The following is a 23017-nucleotide window of genomic DNA, read 5'->3' as shown; positions in this document are numbered from 1 at the left end:
TCCCAAGTAGCTGGGATTACAGGCATGCACCACCACGCCTGGCTAATTTTTGTACTTTTAGTAGAGATGGGGTTTCACCGTCTTGGCCAGGCTGGTCTCGAACTCCTGACCTCAGGTGATCCACCGCCTTGGCCTCCCTAAGTGCTGGGATTACAGGTGTGAGCCACCGCACCCGGCCTACAATTTAGTTTTTATAGTTGATGAAAATGCCTTGATGTATGTGTATTTACTTAATCCCTTTATAATCCCACTGTAATCTTTATAATTATTCTGTTCTATGAAGATATAACAATAACAGCTCACATTTATTTAGAACCTGTTCTGTGGAGATATAACAATAACAGCTCACATTTATTTAGAACCTATCTGTGCTCTACATATATTATCTCATTTAATCCTGTTTGTGGTAGATATTCACTATCTTCCATAAGTGAAGAAATTGCAACTTATGGAAATTAGATAACTTGCCTAAAGATACACAGATACAATCATGATTTGAACTCAAGACTAAGCTAAGACCATCTGGTTTCAGAATCTCAGCTCTTAATAACTGGGTAAACCACTTTTGTGTTAATATGTTTATTTTTAAATGCCTTCTGTGAGGGAAAGAACCATATCTTTTCTTAATTGTTGGGGTCTCACAATTAATTTCCATCCATATGGCACATATTTAATAATAGCTGAAAATAAGGAAGAGGATGTTTTATTGCTGCTGATTACTGCTGTGACACTAAAAAAATCAAATTTCTTATTCTAATTGACCCAGAGACCAACAGTAAGATAAGGCAAGGCCAGCCATTCAGCATCCCTGTTACCTGGAACTACAGTGAGGGTGGCTTGGATCTCCATTCTCTAAAAAATAGCATATTAATAGAAAATTTGAGGTATAAGACCAGCAGATGAGGAGATAATTGCCATCCAAAAGAGAGTTTGTTACTCATAGTCCCCAAGACAAGGGGGCATACCATGGCAGAGGGAGCCACCCGGGGAAGCCCTGGGATCAGTCGGGAGGCAGACGGAGAAGGAGGAACTGCAGACATGACCCTTTATTGTGGTAATCTGAGGGAAGGAACAGGTGAGGCAGAGTAAGCAGGCTTAGGACTGGCTAGTTTGATTCATTTCAGTGCGCTCTGGAGTACAGGAGTTTCCATCTTTACAAGGGGGCATATCCTACCCACACAGAAAGTTTAGTGTCCATCAAGCATTGCAAAGCAGAGTTGCAATTATTTCTCTTGAATCCATTTTATTAACAAACTACATTCTGTACCCTAGTGTATGTGTTTATACAACACACACACACACACACACACACACACGCACACACACACAGAGGACAATTTGCCTAAATGCGAGCTCAGCATCAAATACCACCCCCCACAACTCCTCGACATACCATATCACACATTCTCAAGAGTCTATGTTTAGTGGGCCAAAGTGGACATGGCCCTTTTGGTTTTTTTCAAAAGCTTTAAAATACATTAAAACAAAGTAGAGGCTAGACCTGCTTATTTTGAGCTCACAACTTCCTTAATACCAAAAATAGTATTTTTAAATTCAACAGAACTGCTTCCTCCAGGAAATGTTTTCTTCATAGTCATGGCAAAATCAAACACCACATTATTTCAAGTTTCAGCAAACATTTTATTCTCCTCATTAATGTCTCAAAACTGTTGGAAGCTACAGCCTGAAAAAGTCCTTTAGTAATAAACGTAAATGTTTTACAAAGAAGAAAAAAGAAGTTGCAAGAGGATGTCCGTTTCTGTTCAATGTATTCCTATTTTTCTTTGGTAAAGTCCCCAAACTTGAACAAATTAGGCACAGCGTCGATAGAAGTAAAAGAAGTAATCGGTGAAGAATATTCCAGCAAAATAAGGATCAGTTGAACAGTCAGCTAAATCCTGTCAGGAAAGAAGAAAAAAAGAGGAAGATGAATGTAAAAATGAACTGTGGTTAAAGTGATTTTTTTTTATTGCTCAATTTCTTTCTCACTGAAAAGAAAAAGAAAAAGCAAGCTTACCGGTGCAGCTACGCGGAAATGGAACATGCTGTCAGAAAACAGGGCTACAGGGAGGCTCCAAATGTGCTGATATCCCTAAATAATTAATAAAAGAGGATCCATTTCATACATGCATTTGACAGTCAGTAGGAAAGAGTACAGGCTGAAAAAGCGTTTCTTCAATGACTGTAGGAGAAGTATCGGGATCACAGCTTTTGATGGGTGTTGCTAGAACAGTCGGCAGATTCATAAGGACACAAGGAAAAGACTGAGCCAAGCCCTGTGACTAGGGTTGGCCAGGGAGGGAAAACACTGGCAATTGGTTCAATGTATCCCTCTCTCAGCGGGGAACAGAGGAGGCAGAAAACATTACCTGTGTCATCTCCTGGGAGATTTCTCTGTGGCTTTCCATCCCTTTGGTTTCCCTTTTACTATGGAAACATATATTTCCAAGGGTGAATTTGCACTGGAAGACTATCAATGGCTCTGTTGTGCTTCAAGAGACAAAGGAAAGAAAGAACACATGAAAAAGCAGTTACCAGCTTCTGCTAGGATACACCTTGATAAGAAGAGGGTCTAATGGGAACATAACTAGGAAATCCATTCAGAGTTCACAATAGGCATTGTATTACACAAAGCTCACTGATGCCAATAGGCCAGCTCACATCTCATTACTACAAAAAGAAATCCAGTCTCAGATGGCTACTGAAATAGTATATGATGGTGTCTTTTTTTCTTTCTTTTCTTTTTATTTTATTTTTTCACAGAGACAAGGTCTCGCTATGTTGCCCAGGCTGGTTTCAAACACCTGGGCTCAAGCAACCCTAATGCCTCAGCCTCCCAAAGTGCTGGGATTACAGACATTAGCCTGGCTGTGTATGATAGTTTTTAAAACCTAATCTTACATCAAAACTTATCTGCATATGTGTTTTTTTATAATTTTTGGATATATTCCTTCTCTTTCCACTGGCACTGAGTTTGCATTTATCTGAAGCTTTCAGGATTTTTGATTTTGCAAATTCCGGGTCTAGGCAGATACTGTTTAAAATAAAAAGGCAAATAAATACAGGTAGGAGTTTGGGAGTGAGTCCTATCAGAAATCACTAGATTTTAAAGCTATCAGAGTTGAAAGTCTGCAAGAATGTATGGTTCTTCTCTGGAGGTTGGCCCGTTAATCATCATCAAGAGGATGCGATCTATTTGTCTTTGGGAACAATCCTTTTGCACGAGTTAGGGCAACCTACAATCTCAGTTAAGTGTATGTGTTATTTTTAAGTCATCCGTTTTATAAAAAATGGTTTGTAAACTAAAAGTCCTGATTTAGCCGCTGAAGGTGATCTACCACTTCAGGAGATATAGCATATAACCTTGTTTCCTTCCACTAAAAGCCAGAAATGAGTAAGAAAATGTTATTCTGGTTACTCAAGGAATGCTAGATAATAGTATTTTCAGTTTATAACAATAGTACATTTAGCTTTTGCTCTGCCTTGAAATATGGTAGGTTCTGAGTCACAAAATATTAGCTGCTTAAAAGAAACCTTTCCAAGGCTAGCAGTTAGGTTGAGTGACATTCGTTCCTCACAGAGGCAAAGTGGATGAGAAAAAGAGTATGAAGCCTGAGTGAGACAGAGGAAGAGGCAGAAGGCATGCGGTGAAGGATGGAGGAGGAAAACAGAGCTGGGCAAGCAGAGGGAGAGAGGGGAGGACAGAGGGAAGGAAAAGAGTGATAGAAAAGGAAGGGAAGAAGAAAGGAAATGTGGAGGGGGATGGAAAGGAGAGACTAAAATCAGGAGGCACAAAAAACCATTTATCTTCATGGAAAGTAGCTCATTGCATAATTTTTTAGTGGAAGGTCTTTAAGTGCCATAATCATTTAAAATATCTGATAAGAATAGGTTAAGTTAGAGTTTTGTGATTTAGGAGGAAAGGTAGTCCTAATAAAAGCTACCATTTACTGTGTGCTTATGGTGTGTCAGGAAAGGGCAGTGTCCTTACATGTCTCATCTCACTGGGTAGGCAGGACAGGACAGTGATGGCTGAGAGGATGGACTGAATTTGAAGCCCAGCTCCATCACTTACTACCTGTGATTTTCAGAACGTGTGTGTGTGTGTGTGTGTGTGTTTTACATGTTCTGAAACTCTAAACCCAAGTGTCTCCATCTCAAAAATATAAACTAGGGGGAAAAAAAACAACTGGGAGGGTTGCTGTGAGGATTTTATGACCCAGTATTAAAGTGTAGCATATAGTCTGTGCTCAGCAAATGGCAGTTACTAATTTCACCATTATTAATAATTCTCACAGCAGCTCTATGTGCTATGGTGTAATGTAATACTTACATTACAGATAAAGAAACAGTAGCTCAAAGAAGATAAGTGGCTTCTACAAGATCACAGAATTAGTAAGTGACAGAATCCTTGGACCCTGGTCTGTCCAATTCCAAACTCTGGTTCCTTTTTTTTTTTTCTGTCTTTTGGAAAATAGGAGTGGTATCTGCATTAACATTGCTACCGGGAGCTGTGTATCTTCCCATAGGGGGCATGTTATTACTCTTGTTCCCATCCCAATTCTCTCTCTCCAAGTGAGAGAGTCAGGGGAAGTCTACAGCTTGTGAGCATCAAACCAAAATCACTCCCACTTTGTAGGCATGGGTATAGAGTTTAGATCCCTTCCATTGCCTGAAGAAAGCCCGGATGATCACAGCCCTCATTTTGAAAACGTTTCCCTCAAATGGCCCACCTCTCAAACCATCATCAGTTAACACAAACTGATAGCTTTCTGCCTCTTAACGTACTGACCAAATTGTGAAGTAAATCCAGACTTGCTATTCAACTAATGATAAAAATGAAATTATTTTTACAGCCATGCACTTACTTTATTTCCAGAGAGAACTTGACATTGGTGGGTGTGTGTTTATTAACAGGAATATTGTAATTATAATTTCCAGATCTAATTATGGAAAAAAAATAAAACCACAAATCAAAATATGTAGGAAAGTCTTCAAAGGGCTTTTTGCTACTCATTATAAACTATAAAAACAGTGAAATATTATATAGTAAATAATAAATATAGAAAATTGAGTTCAACCTAGTATCATTTTTTGTTGTTGTTTTTAGGATATACCTGTCAAATTTCAGAGTGATATCTTTCAGGTCTTAATATAAAATGTACTATAAAAAGTTACAGTTTTTTAGAACACACAGAAACAAAAATGATGGAAAGTCTAATCCCAGACCAGGAAATGCCTTTTTCACACAGGAAATGACTTTAGTCCCCTTTAAAGAGACACAGATTTCTGAAGACAAACGAAGCAAAGGCTCAAACTAACAATGCCCCTAGAAATAATAAATACATTTTTTCTATCCTAAATCACTCCCTTTTGAGCAACACTGGGAGGAAATATCAGGTATTTTAGAATCTGAATCTGCTAAAATTGTTCTAATTACCATTTAGTAATGGAGAAGATTGCAAGACAAGTGCTTATACATAGATCCCCCCACATCTTTCAGAGAGATACTTGGATAAAAGGGAAATTCCTTTGATTCGTATTGTAATGAAAAACTCCAGCAAAAAGACATATGGTCTCTAAAACAAGTTCTCCTTATGACCTGACCATCCCTTGAATTATATGGAAAAACAACTTAAAATCAGATTGATGGGAAAAAGAGTCAGTCATTTTATTTTTAAGTAATGCTAAACTAAGTTGCTAAAAAGGTAAAAAGCAAAAGTAAAGGAAATGGAAAGATCTTGCATTTTGCATTGGATAGGTATATTACAACAAAACGAAACATTATACACCTTGAATATAAACAATTTTTGCTTGTCAATTATACATCAATACAGCTGAAAATAACAAGAGTGCAACTTGCACACCAAATTGAGAACAGTGTTATTTCAGTGAATCAACGTATTTTTTAAAATAGAAAGATCTGCATTGGGATCAGGAGCAGTTTGTTTGACTGGGGGAAGCTTAGATAAACGGAATTCATTTCCTAAGACGCCTCTCCCATTATCTGCATGCTTCACAGCAACCCAACTCCGTTTTGAAAGTATCCCCATCTTATAGCTGAGAAATGGGTATTCGGGGAGAATAAACATCTTGTCAAAGTTCTAGGACTTGAACTTGAATCATCTGACTCTTCACTATGTCATCTTACCACATTAATTAATATCTGTATCTGCCACTTACAGGTGATCTTAGGCAAACTTTTTCAAGTATAACTGAAATTTAACTACAAAACAGGGATAAATTATACCAACCTCATAGGGATTTTGTGAGAATTCAATGAGATCATGAACACAGAGGTCATAAATAAATCATAAAGCACCATACATGTTACTTTTATAACTCACAGCCATCATCAACTTAAAGCCCAAGTTATATCAGGTTGGAAAAGAAATGAGGCTGAAAACCCACAGGATTTATGACACTAGTTCAAATTATAGGCCTTGCCTTTAATCTAGCAGGTGCCTAAGAAACAGTTGTCAAATTAAGAAAAATAACTCCCCCATTCTGTGTGTGTGTGTGTGTGTGTGTGTGTGTGTGTGTCCGGGTTGCACTCTGTCATCCAGGCTGGAGTACAGTGGTGCAAACACACAGCTCACTGCAGCCTTGACCTCCTGGGCTCAAGAGATCCTCCCACCTTAGCTTCCCAATTAGCTGGGACCACAGGTGTGTACCATCATGCCCAGCTAATTTTTTTTTTTTTTTTTTGGTAGAGATAGGATCTCATCATGTTGCCCAGGCTGGTCTTGACCTTGAACTCCTGGGCTCAAGCAGTCCTCCTGCCTCAGTCTCCCAAAGTGCTGAAATTATAGGTGTGAACCATCACGCCCAGCCCTCTCCAATCTTAATCCCTACAACTGGCACACTGTACTCTTTGAAGCAACTTGCACCGTCTGTTTCTAGATGTATCATTACCTTGATACAGGTAATAAGGCATACCTGTAATCCATAAGGAGATGGATGTTGCTGATAACTTTTGCTATATCTGATTTTTCCCTCCTATCTGAAAAGCTAAGTTATATTTTTTCAGCAATTAAAATAATGATATCCCTTGTTATTAAAATATACAAAGTCAGCTCACTTGTAACTTGGAGCCATCAGCAACAATGTCTTTCTTGTCTATAAAATTAACTGGCAGCTCTGTGCCCTTAATATGTGCCCTCAGAGAGTCAGGAACAGAACTGCTCCCTAGGCTTTCTGCTTTGGACTTATCCATTAAACCAGAAGACTGGAATAACTGGGGCTGTGGCTTATTGACATTTGCTAATACCAACCGTTTTATGATTCTTTCTCCCACCATGTAATAAAGATGTTTTCACTTAAGGAGCAATGTAAGCACACATTGATTTTATCATGTAGCTTTAGCTTCCACTGCAGTCTTAAAAACCCAGAGCCATGGGTAAATTCCAGAAACAACCAGGGCATGCTGGGGAGGCTTACCCACCCGCACTGGAGGCTTCGACTGCAATACTGATGATCTATTATTTGCTGGATTTCCATAATCTGAATAGAACTGATCGTTGTATCAATCCCTGAATTGAGAAGAAATAGATAAAAGAAAATAAACTCTTCTGAAAGGGAAAAGAATATTGTATTCCAGCCACAGTCCTCAAATTACACAATGGGAAGTAAGAGTTTCCCAGGTAAAGAGATTCCATTTGTATTCGAATGGAAAAAAAAAAAAGGAGGAAAAGGAAGGGGAGAAGGCCTTTTTGGGGGTTATAGTACATTTTAGAAAAACTAATAAAAACTCAGGCTCCAATAAACATCCCCTATAACATTCAAAAGAATTTCTGGACCATGGAAGTCCTACTAAATCAAAATTTATTGAAAATGGAGGGTGCAACATGAAATGCAATCTGTTTCAGAACACAGAAAACAAACTATAGTCAGAATAGAAGAAGAGGGCAGGAAGTTTGAACAAATTATGAACATCCATGGAGATCAACCACAACTTGTCTGACAGTGAGTGACCATTTCTAATGCCTCATTAGTGGTTAGGGTGGCATCAATTACAACACACAGTCCCATGGATATACGTGGCAGGCAGGCTGCAGCCTTTGTCCCTGCTCCTCACTCCAGCAATGCTTTTACAACTTGTTAGTCTGCCTGGCTCCACAAAGCCAAAGAATACTGTCACTTAAATGTCAACTTACAGTCACTCCTCCAGTCAGGGCCGCTAAGAGCATTTCTTGCCAAGAACGATTTGCTTTTGTCTTCTGAAAAGAAAACAAGTCTGTCAATCTTGAAGACTTGTTCAGGAGAAGAGAAGAAACCCCATGTGTGACCTAGTTCATCTCTGTGAGTTGAGTGCTCCCCACCCTTTCTGTCTCCCATCCTTCAACCCATCTAATCTCTATCCTATTTCTTACAGATCTAGTTTATTCTCCCCCTTCTGCAAGAAGTCATCTGTTATGGACTAAATTGGGTCCCCCTTCCCAGCTACCAAATTCAAATGTATATGATGAAGCCTTATCCCCCCAGTACCTCAGAATGTGACTGTTTTTTGATAGGGTCTTTAAAGCAGTGATTAAGTTAAAATAGGCTGTCAAGGTGGGCTCTAATACAATCTGACCTGTGTCCGTGTAAGAGCAAAAGATTAGGAGTCGGGCACGGTGGCTCACACCTGTAATCCCAGCACTCTGGGAGGCCAAGGCGGGCAGATCACTTGAGATCAGGAGTTCAAGACCAGCCTAACCAACATGGAGAAACCCCGTCTCTACTAAAAAATATAAAATTAGCCAGGCATTGTGACACATGTCTCTAATCCCAGCTACTCGGGAGGCTGAGGCAGGAGAATCACTTGAACCTGGGAGGTGGAGGTTGTGGTGAGCCAAGATCGCACCATTGCACTCCAGCCTGGACAATAAGAGTAAAACTCTGTCTCAAAAAAAAAAAAAAAAAAAAAAAAAGCAGAAGATTAGGACACACCGGGAGACCCTAGGGCTATGTGTGCACAGAGGAAAGATCACGTGAAGACACAGCAAGTTGATAGTCATCTGCAGACCAAGGAGAGAAGTCTCAGAAGAAATCAGACCTGCTGACACCTTGGTCTTGGACTTCCAGCCACCAGAACTGTGAGAAAATAAATATCTGTTGTTTAAGTCACCCAGTCAGTGGTATTCTGTTATGATGGCAAAGTGGACTAAGAAACCATCCCTAACTAGGTCTGCAGCTCACAGATTCTGCCTTTCCAATGCCATAGCATTTATTACTGAACCATCAATGCAATCATCAACCAGTGATATATCTGTCACCATACTGAAGGGCATATTACCTCTGTATTATTACTTAACTTTTCAAGTATTTTTGCCCTTTCCTGACAATTCCAGAATAGGGAACATCTACTAACATTCTTTGAATCCTCTGTAACCCCTGGCATAATGTCTTGCTCAATCTATGGAAACCATCTTTCTTTGATTAATGACAAGCTAATGATAGTTTTATTTCCTATCTAGCTTATGAATGAACATTGTTAATTGAAATTATTATCTTTAGATTATCTGGATTCTTTTATATCCATCTTAATATTGCTATCTCAGGATTACACATACTAATGTAAAAAAAGAAATAAATAACCAAGGAATCTCTGTTTGAACACCTCCAGTGACAAGGGACTCCCTGCCCATTCTTCTGCTGGGCAATGCTAAATACCAGTTTTCCCTTTTATTGAGCTAGCATCTGCCCTCCTGTTGATCTTCTTTTGATCCTGATATTACTTCTTGAGTGAGTATAACAGGCCCTAAAGTCAACTTCTCTGCTCAACTGAAGCCTAGCTCATATGAAGTTGCAAAGGAGTAGAGACATACTCATTAGTCATATTTATTTTTCTGAGTGAAAGCAAAGGCTATGAAAGATATAACATTTGGAAACTAGTAAGGAGAAAGAACTATTCCTGGAGATCCCAGTAGAAAGCATGGAGATGGGAGATGGACTGTTTCATGGAATAATCCCTTTAGAGTTGAGTCCAGGTAGCACCAGGGCCTAGCATCAAATGTATATTGGTCCCTATTGGTTTTTCAACCCTGCCTACTTCTGTGACCTCTCTGCTGCTTAATATAGCCTGTTAAAATAGAGAATAGGTTCAAGGGCAGTCAAGAGAGTGGGTAAAAATGAAGAAAAATAGGAGCAAGACTATCCCTACAGTAAAATAATGAAACATTAACCTTCTTCATACAAATAGAGTTTGTGGTCTCTAAAGATAAGCAAAACTTATAAAAAAAAAATTGAGCATGCCTTCCCAATTGCTTAATAACTTGAATATGAAATGTTAGAGGAAATTCTGTGGGACCTATATTTTTGCATTGAAGGATAGCGATATAATTACACCTACTATTTATTGATGCCTACTCTTCACTGAGCATTGTTCTGAATGCCTTACAAAAGTCCAAGAGGGAGGTTATCCCTGCTTGACAGATAAGCTAAGTGAGGCACTAAGGACTCAGCTTGTAGACAGGAATGAGGAGTTTCCCATTCAAACCATCTGATTCCAGAGGCCACAATTTTGCTATTCCAGGAATATGTGAAATGTGATCCACGTAGGAAAAAACTTGAGCTTAAAGTCTAAGGCAGAGGTGTCCAATCTTCTGGCTTCCCTAGGCCACACTGGAAGAAGAATAATTGTCTTGGGCCACACATAAAATACACTAACACTAATGATAGCTGAAAGGCTTAAAAAAATTACAAAAAAAAAATCTCATAATGTTTTAAGAAAGTTTACAAATTTATGTTGAGCCACATTCAAAGCTGTCCTCGGCCGCTCGTGGCCCATGGGCCGCAGGTTGGACAAGCTTGGTCTAAAGTAAGGCCTGAGATGCAGCCAGCTGAAAGGAGGAATCAGGCTGCTGGTGTGGGGCCAGAGCAGGCTTGTAGGGAGGGAGCCCAGGGAGTGGCTAGGCTCCTGTCATCACCCAAAAGGCATTTTAAATGCAATTTTGAAAAGGTAACCATTCAGATGAATGTTGTTAAGGCTGTTTTTTTAATGTATCTTTTTAAAGTAGATAGTGAAAGCAATCATTTAGTGGGTTGCTAAGTATGCCTAACAAAATAACTTTATGAAGTTTTGGCAGTCTTTTTTTTTTTAATTTGCAGATTTAGATCTATGTTCAAGTTTCAGTATCCAATTTCAGGATAGAAAGCAAAAGACAATACTTGGGGACAATCACTCCTAAACATCCCTATCCTGGTTATAACTCCTCTCACTAGGTGGAAGGACTAGCTTACTTAACCATTCACCTAACTGTGGGCTCCTTGAAGACTACATCCTGTTCACTGTTGTATCCCAGATAGGGTAATGCTGGGCTCACAGTGGTGCTCAATGAATATGGGTGAAAGGATGGAAGGAAGAGAGCCAGGGAAAGAGGAAGGAAAAGAAGAGGGAAGGCCAATTTAACCTCTAAAAAACTTTCCTCTTACACATTCACAGGGAAATTTCCCAGGGGAACGGTGCAGAGGGATGCTGAGAATGAACATGGGAAGCTAGACTCCTTTACTCTATTAGCAATAGGAAGCAAGACAGAACTGGAAGGCAGGGTGAGTGTCTGAGCCCAACATGGTGCTTTCCATTAAGAAGAAATGGGTCCTGATACATGAGGAGTTTCTAGAAAACTGAATATTTATTTTCCTTTACATGTGAACACATACACTGCCAAAAAGACCTCCAGATTTCTTGGATTCTAGCTATTCCAGTAATAATTTCCAAATACGTTTCTACTATAAGTTTTGCTTAAGACGGCTTCCACAGAAGGTTATAAATTTACAAGGCAAATGAGGCATAAAGAGAAGTGGAAACCAGGACTTTTCTATCCTGTGTGTTTTCTTCTCCTACCTTTTGTCCTACTTGCCTGCTGAATTTGCAGAAAAATAGCTCATTATAAATTCTGGCAATAGAACTACAGATTTGCCTTATTCCACAGAACTGTGTTTTCAGGTCCTGGAGACATAAAACCCTATGGATACAATTGAGTACCCAGTGGGGTAACGTTTTCTTTAAAAAAAAAAAAAAAAAAAAACAGCAATACATAGGTGGGAATAAGGAAAGACAATCTTGCAGATCAGAATTATAAAAATGATTTTTCAAATGCAAGAAATAAAATTTAAATCTCCCGTAAAACACCTTCCATTTGACACTTCTCTGAAACAAGATTATTTGACTCTGAAAGGCTGGTTATAGGAAAACCATAAATCTTCCAGTAGTCATATAGGAAGTTATAAAGGCATACTGTCAGTACCTTCTAGGGTTGATCTCATTTTACAAATGCCTTCCAGTGATATTCATTATAAGCTTCATATAGTACATTCCCTGAGGTTTTCATTATAAAGTTGGAGATATATTTCACAATTGGTGGATGAGCTCTCCCAATAAACTAAATTAGAAACTTCTGGAGAGTAAAGATTTAGGATGGTGCCCAACAAAAGCATACTCCTGTCATGGTAGAAGGTGTATATTGCACTACTTGTAAGACTGTATTGGCGGCTGAGTCCAGTACAGCATCTTGGATACCTTTCTCTTCCCTTCATTGAACCAGACTCATGTGCTATGAAGAAGCCAATGAGCCCCACTAGTCAATGGCTGAGTCCTTTAACACAGGGCGCCATTTTCTTCTGGCCATTCACTTTTCTCAGAGTCGTGGTCTCCAAAACAAAATGAACATGAATTCCAGATATTTTTTAAATCTTCACCAACTCTAATATATTCTACAGAATTCCATAGATGCTTTTCTCCACAGGCTCGTTACTTTTTAATATCTAACTCTCTTGTCTACTTAAATCTTTACTGGTTCCATGGATTAAAATCTAATTCATCACATTCAGATGGTTCCTTAAAGTAGAAGCTCAATATTCCAAAATACTCACTTTCCACTTCCTGATTAGTCTTACCCAAACTTTTTATTAAGTGAGGCGGAGTGGGAGAGATAACCTTTCTAAAAGACACTTTACACAGATAAGATCAACTTTGGCCCAAAAGAAGAATAATGACACGAGCTCAGTATGTCATAAAAATGCTGATTTCCCTTCGCTTATTTTATTATAGTCTTACTCCTCAGGAGGAGGCTCATAAATGTGTTTAGGGGTTTAGTAAACTGTTAGATATTACTCTGCATCCCACTGAGAGCTTTCCTAAGTTTGTTGTTGTTGTTGTTGTTGTTACTCTTGAATTTCTTTTTTATTTTTATTCCTTAATTTTTAATTGGTCTTTAATGCCTTAGAAACATCTGGCTGAAAAGAATAGTTTCCTAGACTTCTCCTCTTTTGTATTTAGAAGGCTGCTGTTATACAGTACCCTGAACAGAGGGGAAGAGTAAACCAGCAGCAGAAGAGAAGAGGCTTTGCTCAGACTCGAAAATATCCCACATCAGGGTCATTGCAATGGACAGAGGCAAACTTACCAGGAGGAGCCAGAAAGGGCCATAGAGTGGATACTTTCTGTACCTTCTAGAGTTGATCTCAGGTACATGCACATCCCATGTCCAAATCAATGGAGGCAGGGTGGCAAATGGGAAGGAACCCAGGACAGAGAAGCAGGGGACCCAGATTTCAATTCCAACTTTTCTAGAAACTCAACTGAGGAATCTTAAGCAAGGTCCAGTGCCTCCATTTCATCAGCTGCAAAATGGGTAATTTGATATAAATCAGCAGTTCTCCTGACATGGGGTCCTTGGAACCTTGGGTGATTGCATAAAGGGGTCTGTGGTGCTATCTGTAGACTTGAAAAGCAACATCTCTCCTATAGATTTGTACTATTTTTCAAACGCCACTGTTGGAGTAATAAAAACAATTCAGTTAAAAGCTTAACTGAATTTATAGTTACATTTGCCCTTCAAGTATTTTCTCAATCACATCATTGTAAAAGTATGCTTATAGTGGATTCTCAGGGCCAAAAAGTCAGGTGCCACTTGCGTAGCTGTTCTCTGAGACTCTGTGACTAAATCTCCAAAAGTTTTTGGGTTTTCTGAAGACAAAAGTGAATCAAACATTTGAATCCTTTCCATTTTTCTCCAGTTGACAAAAGCAAGAGGCAACAACTTTCCCAGTGTATCACAGAGCCTAGTAAAGCAGAACATAAATTTCATTTGTAGTCAAAGAAGCTGTTAGTTCTGTCTGGGTGGACACAGCCTGGCACCATGGAGCAAATTTTCTTTCCTTAGGAGTCACTTCTTTCTCATTTATATAGCTATAGAAACAAGATGAGCAGACACTCATCTTGTTGAGCAGACACTCATCTTGTTTCTAGGCTACTGGTTTTAGGGGAACATTTCTAAAAACAATAATAAATGAGTATACATTTGGAAGAATTGTATATAATCTTATGGACATGATTACACTTGTAGCCCTTGATCAAGTTTCTGTAATTTTTTTAACATGAAAATCCGTATTGTCACAGAGAGCAACAAGCCTCGATCTGGTTTAATAATGGTTGTTCCTCCCAATACAGTGATGCATTGCTTAACTACATGATCCTGTGAAATATGTCATTAGGCAATTTCATTGTTGTAGAAACAAGATGAGTGTCTGCTCATCTTGTTTCTAGGCTATTGTTTTTAGGGGAACATTTCTAAAAACAATTAATAAATTAGTATACATTTGGAAGAATTATATATAATCTTATGGACATGATTACACTTGTAGCCCTTGATTGAGTTCCTATAATTTTTTTAACATGAAAATTCTGCATTGTCACAGAGAGCAAAAAGCCTTGATCTGGTTTAAAAAGGGCTGTTCCTCCCAATACAGTCATGCATTGCTTAACTACATGAATATGTGAGATACGTCATTAGGCAATTTCATTGTTGTACAAACATCACAAAGTGTACTTTACAAACCTAGACTGTACAGCCTACTACACACCTAGGCTATATTGCTTCTTGGTTGCAAACCTGTACAGCATTATACTGTAAATACTGTAGGCAATTGTAACACAATGGTAAGTATTTGTGTATCTGAATATATCTAAACGTAGAAAGGGTACAGTAAAAAATAAAGTATAAAAGACAAAAACTAGTCCACCTGTACAGGGAATTTACCATGAATGGAGCTTGCAGGGCTAGAAGTTGCTCTGAGTCAATTAGTGAGTGACTGGTGAGTGAATCTGAAGGCCTGGGATACTACTGTAGACTTTATAAACACCATACATTTAGGCTATACTAAATTTATTTTTTAAATTTTCTTTCTTCAATAAATAATTAACCTTAGCTTACTGCAATTTTTTTACTTTATAAACTTCTACATTTTAAGAAACTTTTTGACTCTTGCAATAACACTTAGCTTAAAACGCAAACGCATTGTACAGTTGTACAAAGATATTTTCTTTCTTCATAATTTTATTTTATAAGCTTTTTCTATTAAATTTTTTTTTTACCTTTAAACTTTTTCATTAGAAACTAAAGTACAAAATACACACATTAGCCTGGCCTATACAGGGTCAGGATCATCAAGATGTCACCAGGCAATAAGAATTTTTCAGCTCAATTATTATCTTATGGGGCCTCTAGTATACATATGGTCCATTGTTGACTGAAACATGTGGCACATGACTATATTCCCTTGATGTGAACAGCTGGTTACTTCAGGAATGAACTTGTTCAGCGGTCAAGAAACCCTTGAAAATGAAGAGTGGACCAGTCTACAACCTCTTCCTATTCAGTATCTGTTATTAGTACATCTCTCATAGGTGAGATGGTCTCTTCCAAGGACCGCTTTCAGAAAAGAACTTCAAGTGTCTCCAGCATGGGCTCCCAAAGTAAGAAAAGTGTTTACCAGCCACAAGGTTCCATGTGCTTTCACAAGGGATAAAAGCCTTGGGGATTTCTGTGGTAGTTCTAGATTTTTTCATATTTAAAAATATTGAGAATAAGATGACTGAAATGAATTCCTTTATTTAAAATGAAGCTTTAGTTTTACTCTATAGTGATGCATCTGCTCCTAAGTTCAATCAAAAATAGTTTTCATGAGAAAAGCTCAATGCTTCCTATTGCTGTAGTGAAAGAACTCTGTGTCTCAGCTTCCTCACCAGAAAAAAATTGGGATCATAATGGCACCTCTCTTGTAGGCTTGTGAAGATTAAATGATTTACTCATGTAAACTACTTATGACAGAACCTTGCATAGAGTAATACTTCATTACAACATGATAATCATGATGATGATGATGACAACTTGTAAGTTATTCAACCAAGACTAGGATATGCAATAATGTCAAAAGGGAAAGGAAATGACATTGCACCCCAACATTTCAACCACTGACCATATTCTACGTAGGTCATTAGCACCACTTATAAGTATTCTGGTTCATCTTCTCCATACATGTTAGGTCTGTTCTTCCCCATCCGTTTTAAAATTAGACATGACCAATGTGACGTGACCTGCTTTGGCCAATAAAGTATAAGCAGAGGTAACGTGTTATACCTAGGTGGAAGCTTTAAGAGCCAGTACATAATTTGCCTTGTTCTTTTACCACTACTATGGAGACTGTGGAAATAATTATTGTGATGGAATCTTCATCAGCTAGACTTTAAATGACATGATGACCAAGAACCCTCTTTTGATTCACATTTAATATATAGAGTGAGTCAGAATTAAATGTTTGCCATAAGAATCCACTGATATTTGAGAGTTATTGTTATGACAGCATCCTAATCAATAAGCCACAGTAATATGTATCCTTATTAGCATCATCATTAATATTACTCTTTATTAATACGTGTATATAGAATAAATTTTTAAAAACAGTAATAAATTAGTATACATTTGGAAGACTTGTATATAATCTTATGGATATGATTACACTTGCAGTCCTTGATTAAGTTTCTATACATTTTTTTACTATGAAAATTCTGTTACTTGAAAAACATTGGTATGTGTGTATGTATGTGTGTGTCCCTAGGAGAAAGAGGAAAAAGTTATTCTGAAAGTGGAATGCCAACCTGGTGTTTTTCACTGCCTTAAATCTCACCCTGAACTCTAAATTAGAGTTTCCAAAGTCTCTTACATTTTGCCCTAGTTGGTTTGGGCTGAGAGCCCAGATACCACATCATTTTTAAAATTCTAAATGAGCCAAAAAAAATCCACCCACGTGCATGTAATTACTTCACTTGTGCTACTATTACTATCCTTGTTGGCAATGGACAAATGAGAACCTTTCACTTGGTGAGAATTATAAGTACTTGAATCAACCAAAATTTCATTCCTGGGCAAGGAACTCAATATTACAGGTGATTGACAGTTTGTGTATTTGTGTTTTAAAGATTTTGCCACCCCAAATAGAAGCATGGAACCATTATCTGGAACCATTAATGACCATCTAAGTAAACTGTGACAAGAAAAACAACCTCAAGTTCAAAGCTCTAGTTGTTTCTCTTCAAACATCATTTACCTGACCATTGCCTCTGATGGAAGTCCTTGTCTTCAGATTGTCTTTGCACAGGACTTGAAAAGACTTCTTTCATTCCCCAGATGGGGCAGCAATAAGTCTCCTGACATGGCAGGATTTCACAGAAAGTAATTTCAGGTACTTGTAAGGAGGCCGGTGTGGTTGCCAGGGATGTATTAGGTGCTGCAAGGCATTGGGCAGGGGGGAGGGGAAGCAAGAAGGTTAACCTGAAATGCTGGTTTCTTCTGTTGACAGTTCACTTGAAACCAGGTTTGAGGGTGAGGAATGTAAAGCCTTTACCTGAGGAGGAGGCTGTGGACAGCAGAGCCGGCTCCTGAGAGCTTGTGATATTGCCGGAGAAAAAGAATGAAATGATTAATGAATGAGGCCTGCAAAAATCCTTCTTTCCAAAGGAATTTTAGGCCAGAAAATTGAACTGAACTCTCACCTTGGAGGGAGATTTGGGACACGTCGGTCTTGATCTTTTAAGCTAAGTATATAAAGGGCGACTATCGTCAAAGCACTGTCAAAAAAAAAAAAAAAAAAAGCATTATGTGGCAGATTTGTTTCCAGATATATCTCACACATCCAGCTGGCCAGAGATGTACTCTCACAGGCCACACAGATGGGAGCAGGGGGGAGGGGGTGGCCTCGGCTGACAGAAACACCATGGAAACCAGCACAGTTATGCTTTTCTGCCCTGGAGAGAAAAAGCCCTCAGCTTCCTGGAGCGCAGAGGCTCCTGGGACACTCCATGCTGATGGATTTTTTCCACAGAGCAGCCCCCCAGCCCTGGCAAGCTGTCTCAGAGGCGCCTGTCACTACTGGAAGATTACAAGAGGAAGCATGTAAGTGGCTGGAGGCAACTGCTCCTTGCAGGAAAGAGTCAGAGCCCAGTTTGCATCCCACTGGTGGAGGGCATCGGCACTGTCGCATCAGGAGATGGAAGGCAGCACAGGTCTAGTCAGCTGTGGAGGCCAAACCCTCTGGCTGCTTCTCTGACATCTTCCTTCCGGCTGCCTGTCTTTTCAGAGCACAATACACTGAATAGGTCAGAGGAAGGAAAAGAACTGCAAGAAAGTATTTGTTTCCACACTGTGAGACTTCAAAACAATGAGGATGTCTTCTCCTCCATGACCGGAACTTATATAAACAAATGGAAGCTTTTCTTAAGAGTTCCGAGCCTTGGGAAGCTATTCCCAACAATCCTCACGCATCCAAATACTTCGTGTTCTCCTCTTTGGGAGACATCTTTAGAACCCTCTCACAAGTCACACAGAAAGTCTGCTGATGGCTTTACAGCTCCATTTTGTGCTAGGCTTGAAAGAGTTACCTGACTTGACTTCTTGCCAGTTTGACTTCACACCCAGTTTTCCAAACTTGACTCCTCATTATTTTGCTTCCTATCAAAGGTGCTGGATTTACCATTATTACGATACACAAGAAAACTGTGCCATATGTGCTCATAAAGAACAAATTCCCAAAGTGTTCTCAGCAGCAGCTGGTTACTGCCCAGCAGGCACAGCTCTGCCTGGGAAAAGTGTTGCTGAACCCCAAAGATGCTGTCAGATAGAATTTATAGTGTCATCGTGGCAACTGTTTGCTGTGGTCCAGTTAATAGAGGCAGGAGGCAGAGTAATCCTAGGCAGACAGGGTTGGGTCCCCAGTGAAACTCCACCTTAAAGCCAAAAACAGCCTGAAACCCACAGCCCAGAGTGAGAACTTCTATTCCTGTTTTCCCACTCTCTCCCAAGTGGGTCTTTCTGAATAATACCTTTTAACCAATCGAATGCTGCCTTTTCCAATAATACCTATGGCCTGCCCTGCCCCTATCCTGTGCCTATAAAAACCCCAGACTCAGTCAGTAGAGACAGAGATAACCTGACTTTGGGGAAGAGATGACCTGACTTCAGGGAAGAGACAACTTGATTTTGGGGAAGATGACCTGAACTTTCCATCCCCTTTTCAGCTCCCCTCTTTGCTGAGAGCTGTTTTCTTTGCTCAATAAAATTATCTGCTTTCATCACCCTTCAATCATCAGCATGACCTCATTCTTCTTAGACGCTGGACAAGAGCTTGGGACTCACGGAGCATGGGTACCAAGAAAGGCTGTATCATTGACCCTTTGCCCTCACCAGTGGTGGGCAGCTGCCCCATGTGACAAAGCCAGGGGTCAACTAAACTGCTAACACTCTGCTGTGCATTGGGCTGCAGATGGCAGAGCTAAAAGCACTAATTAGCACACTAACACCCGCTCTGGGGTTTCGGGGTCCCAGGAACTCTTACCAGGGCACTGCCACATTCCCCTTGGGGTGACATGCCTGGACTGGCCACGAGCCTTGCATGGAGCTTGCTGCTGTATCAGCACCTGGAGTGGCCGACCAAACCCTGCACTCACTCTCTCATGTGCTCCCACTCAGCAGCACAGCGAGCCAAGTAGATGGGGCACTGCTGCTGTGAGTCCAGCAAAAAGGCTGAGAAAAATCCTGTGTCACAGTCTTCCCTTCTTTGTTCTCCTACCTTTCCCACGCTCCATCTCCCCATTCCAATTCTAAAATACTCTTTATGATTTGTGTCCAGCATCTGCCTCAACACAAAGCCCAGAAAACTTCTAGGACATCTTTGGACATCTTTTCCATTCTTTGGGGGCAAACCCTGGTTTTGATCCTACTCAGGTGTACCACATGCCAGAAGCAAGATAGTAAGCCTAACACCTACCATCTGCAGTCTTAGTGGTAAACAATATTGGAAATAATAAGATCTAATAAGTATGTTTAAAAAGCAGTCTCTTTACCTTACAATTAGACTTCTTATAACTTTTCTACCGGACTGGGGAATCTGTGTCTCCAGAGAATGCTAAGTATGTCCACTAAGATAGAGGTTCACACTCTTCCTGAGTTGGGAATCCCAGCAGGAGAAGACAAGCACACCTGGGAGAATAAGAAAAGTGCGAAGGCTTCTAATGGGAATTCTAGGTAGTGGTGTCAAATACTTGGGTGTCTCCCTACAGTGGGCAGTAGCAAGTCACAAGCGAAAACACTAAGGAACAAGAAGGGCACTGATAAAACTACACAATCTTCTATAGCTGGGATGCAGCTTTAGGTCAAGCAACTGGAAGCACTTTGAGACCACAGCTTGCTTTGCCCTGAGAATAATTGTCTCCCCTAAGACAGGCCCCAGAAGCCAGTCCTTTCCCAGGCTAACAAAGCATTTTTTGAGTGACAGATAAATATCCTTTCACCATGTGAATAGTCCGACTAAGAAAAAACCAGGTGCACTCAAAGGCCCAGAGAAGACAGGCAAGAGAACACAGCAAGATGACCAGGTCTCAAAGGCCCAGTGTGGTGGGGGAGGGGAATCACAGCAGCAGAAGCCTAGAGACCTGAGAAAGGGCCCTGCATTCTAGCAAAGGCCTGCCTTTGCGGGCTGCAGAGGAGGGATGGCATCAAAAATTGCCCAATTTGCATAGCAAATACTGCTGTCCTCACTGTATTTGCTTGATTTAACTGCTTAGTAGATTTGGCTACAATTCCATCACATGGTATATCTTGGTGTCCCTTTGGTGAAAAGTCTTCACTGAAGAATCCAGGAGAGTTACCATAAATATGAGTGACCAAGGGAGAGTGGATTATACTTGATTTCCTATTTACTTCTTTCTCCAAGGTCAACAGAAAAGAAAACAGAATTTGCAAAGCTAAGAAAGATACACACACACACACACACACACACACACACACACACACACACATGAAAGGCACAGTTTGTTGCTAAACATAGCAGTTAATTGAAAAAAAATCATGTCATATTTAAGGCAGTAAGCCTGTGCTTTTTTCTTCAAAATAAGAGTTTTCAAAAAAGGTTCCCTCATTTCTCCGCTATCAAAGTTCAGGGCCTAGTTTAAAGGGCTTCTTGTCTTCGAAGTAAACAGGCAAGTCCCCAGTTCATATGTGATAAAAGAAACATGGGAAGGAACAAAAGAGCTTGACATGGCATAACAGTGAAGTTTTTCTTACCAAAATGCCATCACAGCAATCAGAGTTATAACCAAGGTCTGGAAAACCCAATTAGGACACGCCCGTCTTTTTCCTGAAAGATAAACCTATAAAAAGGTTCAGTAATGAGCAGTGATAAATTAGTAACTCTAACTGTGAGAAGGGAGCCTGGAGAATTGCTCCCAGCACGGGTATTTGCTGCTGTCTTGGGATAGTTTGAGTGCTTGCCTCAATTTACATCTTTCCTCCTCCCTGCCTCTCTGAAAACAACATTCTTTCAAAGTCTATCTCAAGTACCTCCCTTTCCTTGAAATTCCAAGCTACAGCAATCTCCCTTTTCCCAGACATCCTGCAGACAATGATCTTTGCCAGTCATTGGGCACTTATCTTTGCAGTTTTATGAGAAAGGGGGACCTGAGGCGAGATGTTGTCAGACCACAGATGTCCATCTCTTTGAGTAGGATACTTTTGAAAATCAAAAGATCTTCGAGACATGAAGAGATGAATTCCAATGGAATGATTTCAGGTATCATGACAAATGATGAAAATGGTTTTTATAGAATGAAATCCCACTAAACGCTTTTTAAAATTATAACACCAGTATTCAATTTTTCACCTCTATATACAGATATCTCTGGGCCTGTGTCTTATTTATTCTCATATTAATTCTACAATATTTATTGAGCAGCATTATGTACAACACTATAGGAGACATGAAAATTAGTAAATTATAGTCTCCAGTATGTGAATGAGACAAAACTTTAGGACTGACACATATTGGCATACAAACTTGCATATGGGGAAGCCAAGAGCTACAGAATGACAGCTCTGCAATTGCTGGGGAATCTGGCTGAAGAGATAGGAGTTTTCTGCCCACTTAAATGAGGTGCTACTTAAATATGAGTTTCCTATAAATGCAATAAGGAGTATTATGCCTGCTGCCTTCTGGGGATATAGGATAGAGTCATGCTTTTGGTTATTAGGGTATTAGAATAAAGTGGTAATAGTTTTTAATTGGTTCTTGGTTTAATTTATTGGGTACAATAAGGTGATAATAATTTTAAATTCGTTCTTGGTTTAATTTATTGGGCTAGTTATCTGACTAAAGCAAATGTTCTTCCATGTAGTATAGGGTAGGGGTGTAGGATTCACTATACCATTTTTACCAAGTACACTATCCCTTAGGGCTATTGTAACTGAGCCATCCGTAAGTATAGCTGGAAGCTGTTGTGATGACCAAGGAGTCAATGGCTTATACTGTTCTGAGGTCTCACAGAAACTGTTCTGAGGACATCTTAATAGTGTACTGCACAGAGGAGAAACTCAATGAAATTTGTTGAATTGACTGGAATTAAATAGGACTAGTTTCAGGGTAAGTGCTTTCCCCTTCAATCTACCCTCACAGCTACTGAATTATTTTAAGTCTCCATGCTTTTCCTCCAAATCCTTTGGCCTAATATAGAGAAATGGCCTAAGACCTGGAGTCAGACTTAGAGTTGAGTCTTCAAGTTATCTAAATGTCATTGATCCTCATTTTCCTTATCAATAAAATAGGAATAATAAAATAATACCTGCCTACTTTTCAGAGTTATTAGGTATATCCAATAAACAGTGTAATGTCTCTCAAATTAAGGTGTGCATAGAATTACTACGGTGCT

At 39.5% G+C, this 23017-nt stretch overlaps 1 protein-coding gene across 7 annotated transcripts in view; it reads right to left on the bottom strand.

Moving 5' to 3' along the window:
- Positions 1-1626: 1626 nt before the first annotated feature.
- MYRFL (myelin regulatory factor like) overlaps positions 1627-23017 on the bottom strand; it is a 116098-nt gene continuing 94707 nt past the window's right edge. For 5 of the 7 annotated variants that reach the window (XM_077954717.1, XM_077954721.1, XM_077954719.1 and 2 more), the window contains 10 exons: positions 21381-21466; positions 17816-17890; positions 17668-17708; positions 17371-17550; positions 8157-8219; positions 7445-7532; positions 4869-4943; positions 2370-2490; positions 2018-2092; positions 1627-1898 (listed from right to left, as the gene is read on the bottom strand). In XM_077954717.1, coding sequence (XP_077810843.1) covers positions 1812-1898; positions 2018-2092; positions 2370-2490; positions 4869-4943; positions 7445-7532; positions 8157-8219; positions 17371-17550; positions 17668-17708; positions 17816-17890; positions 21381-21466 — 891 coding nt within the window. In that variant the 3' untranslated portion in view covers positions 1627-1811. The remainder of the gene's footprint in view (positions 1899-2017; positions 2093-2369; positions 2491-4868; positions 4944-7444; positions 7533-8156; positions 8220-17370; positions 17551-17667; positions 17709-17815; positions 17891-21380; positions 21467-23017) is intronic. The other 2 variants (XM_077954718.1, XR_013401232.1) reach the window with 2 other exon arrangements.

Source organism: Macaca mulatta, chromosome 11 (genome assembly GCF_049350105.2).
Source record: "Macaca mulatta isolate MMU2019108-1 chromosome 11, T2T-MMU8v2.0, whole genome shotgun sequence".
NCBI lineage: Eukaryota > Metazoa > Chordata > Mammalia > Primates > Cercopithecidae > Macaca > Macaca mulatta.
Note: the sequence above shows the minus strand (reverse complement) of the source record. Positions and strands in the feature narration are given on the sequence as shown.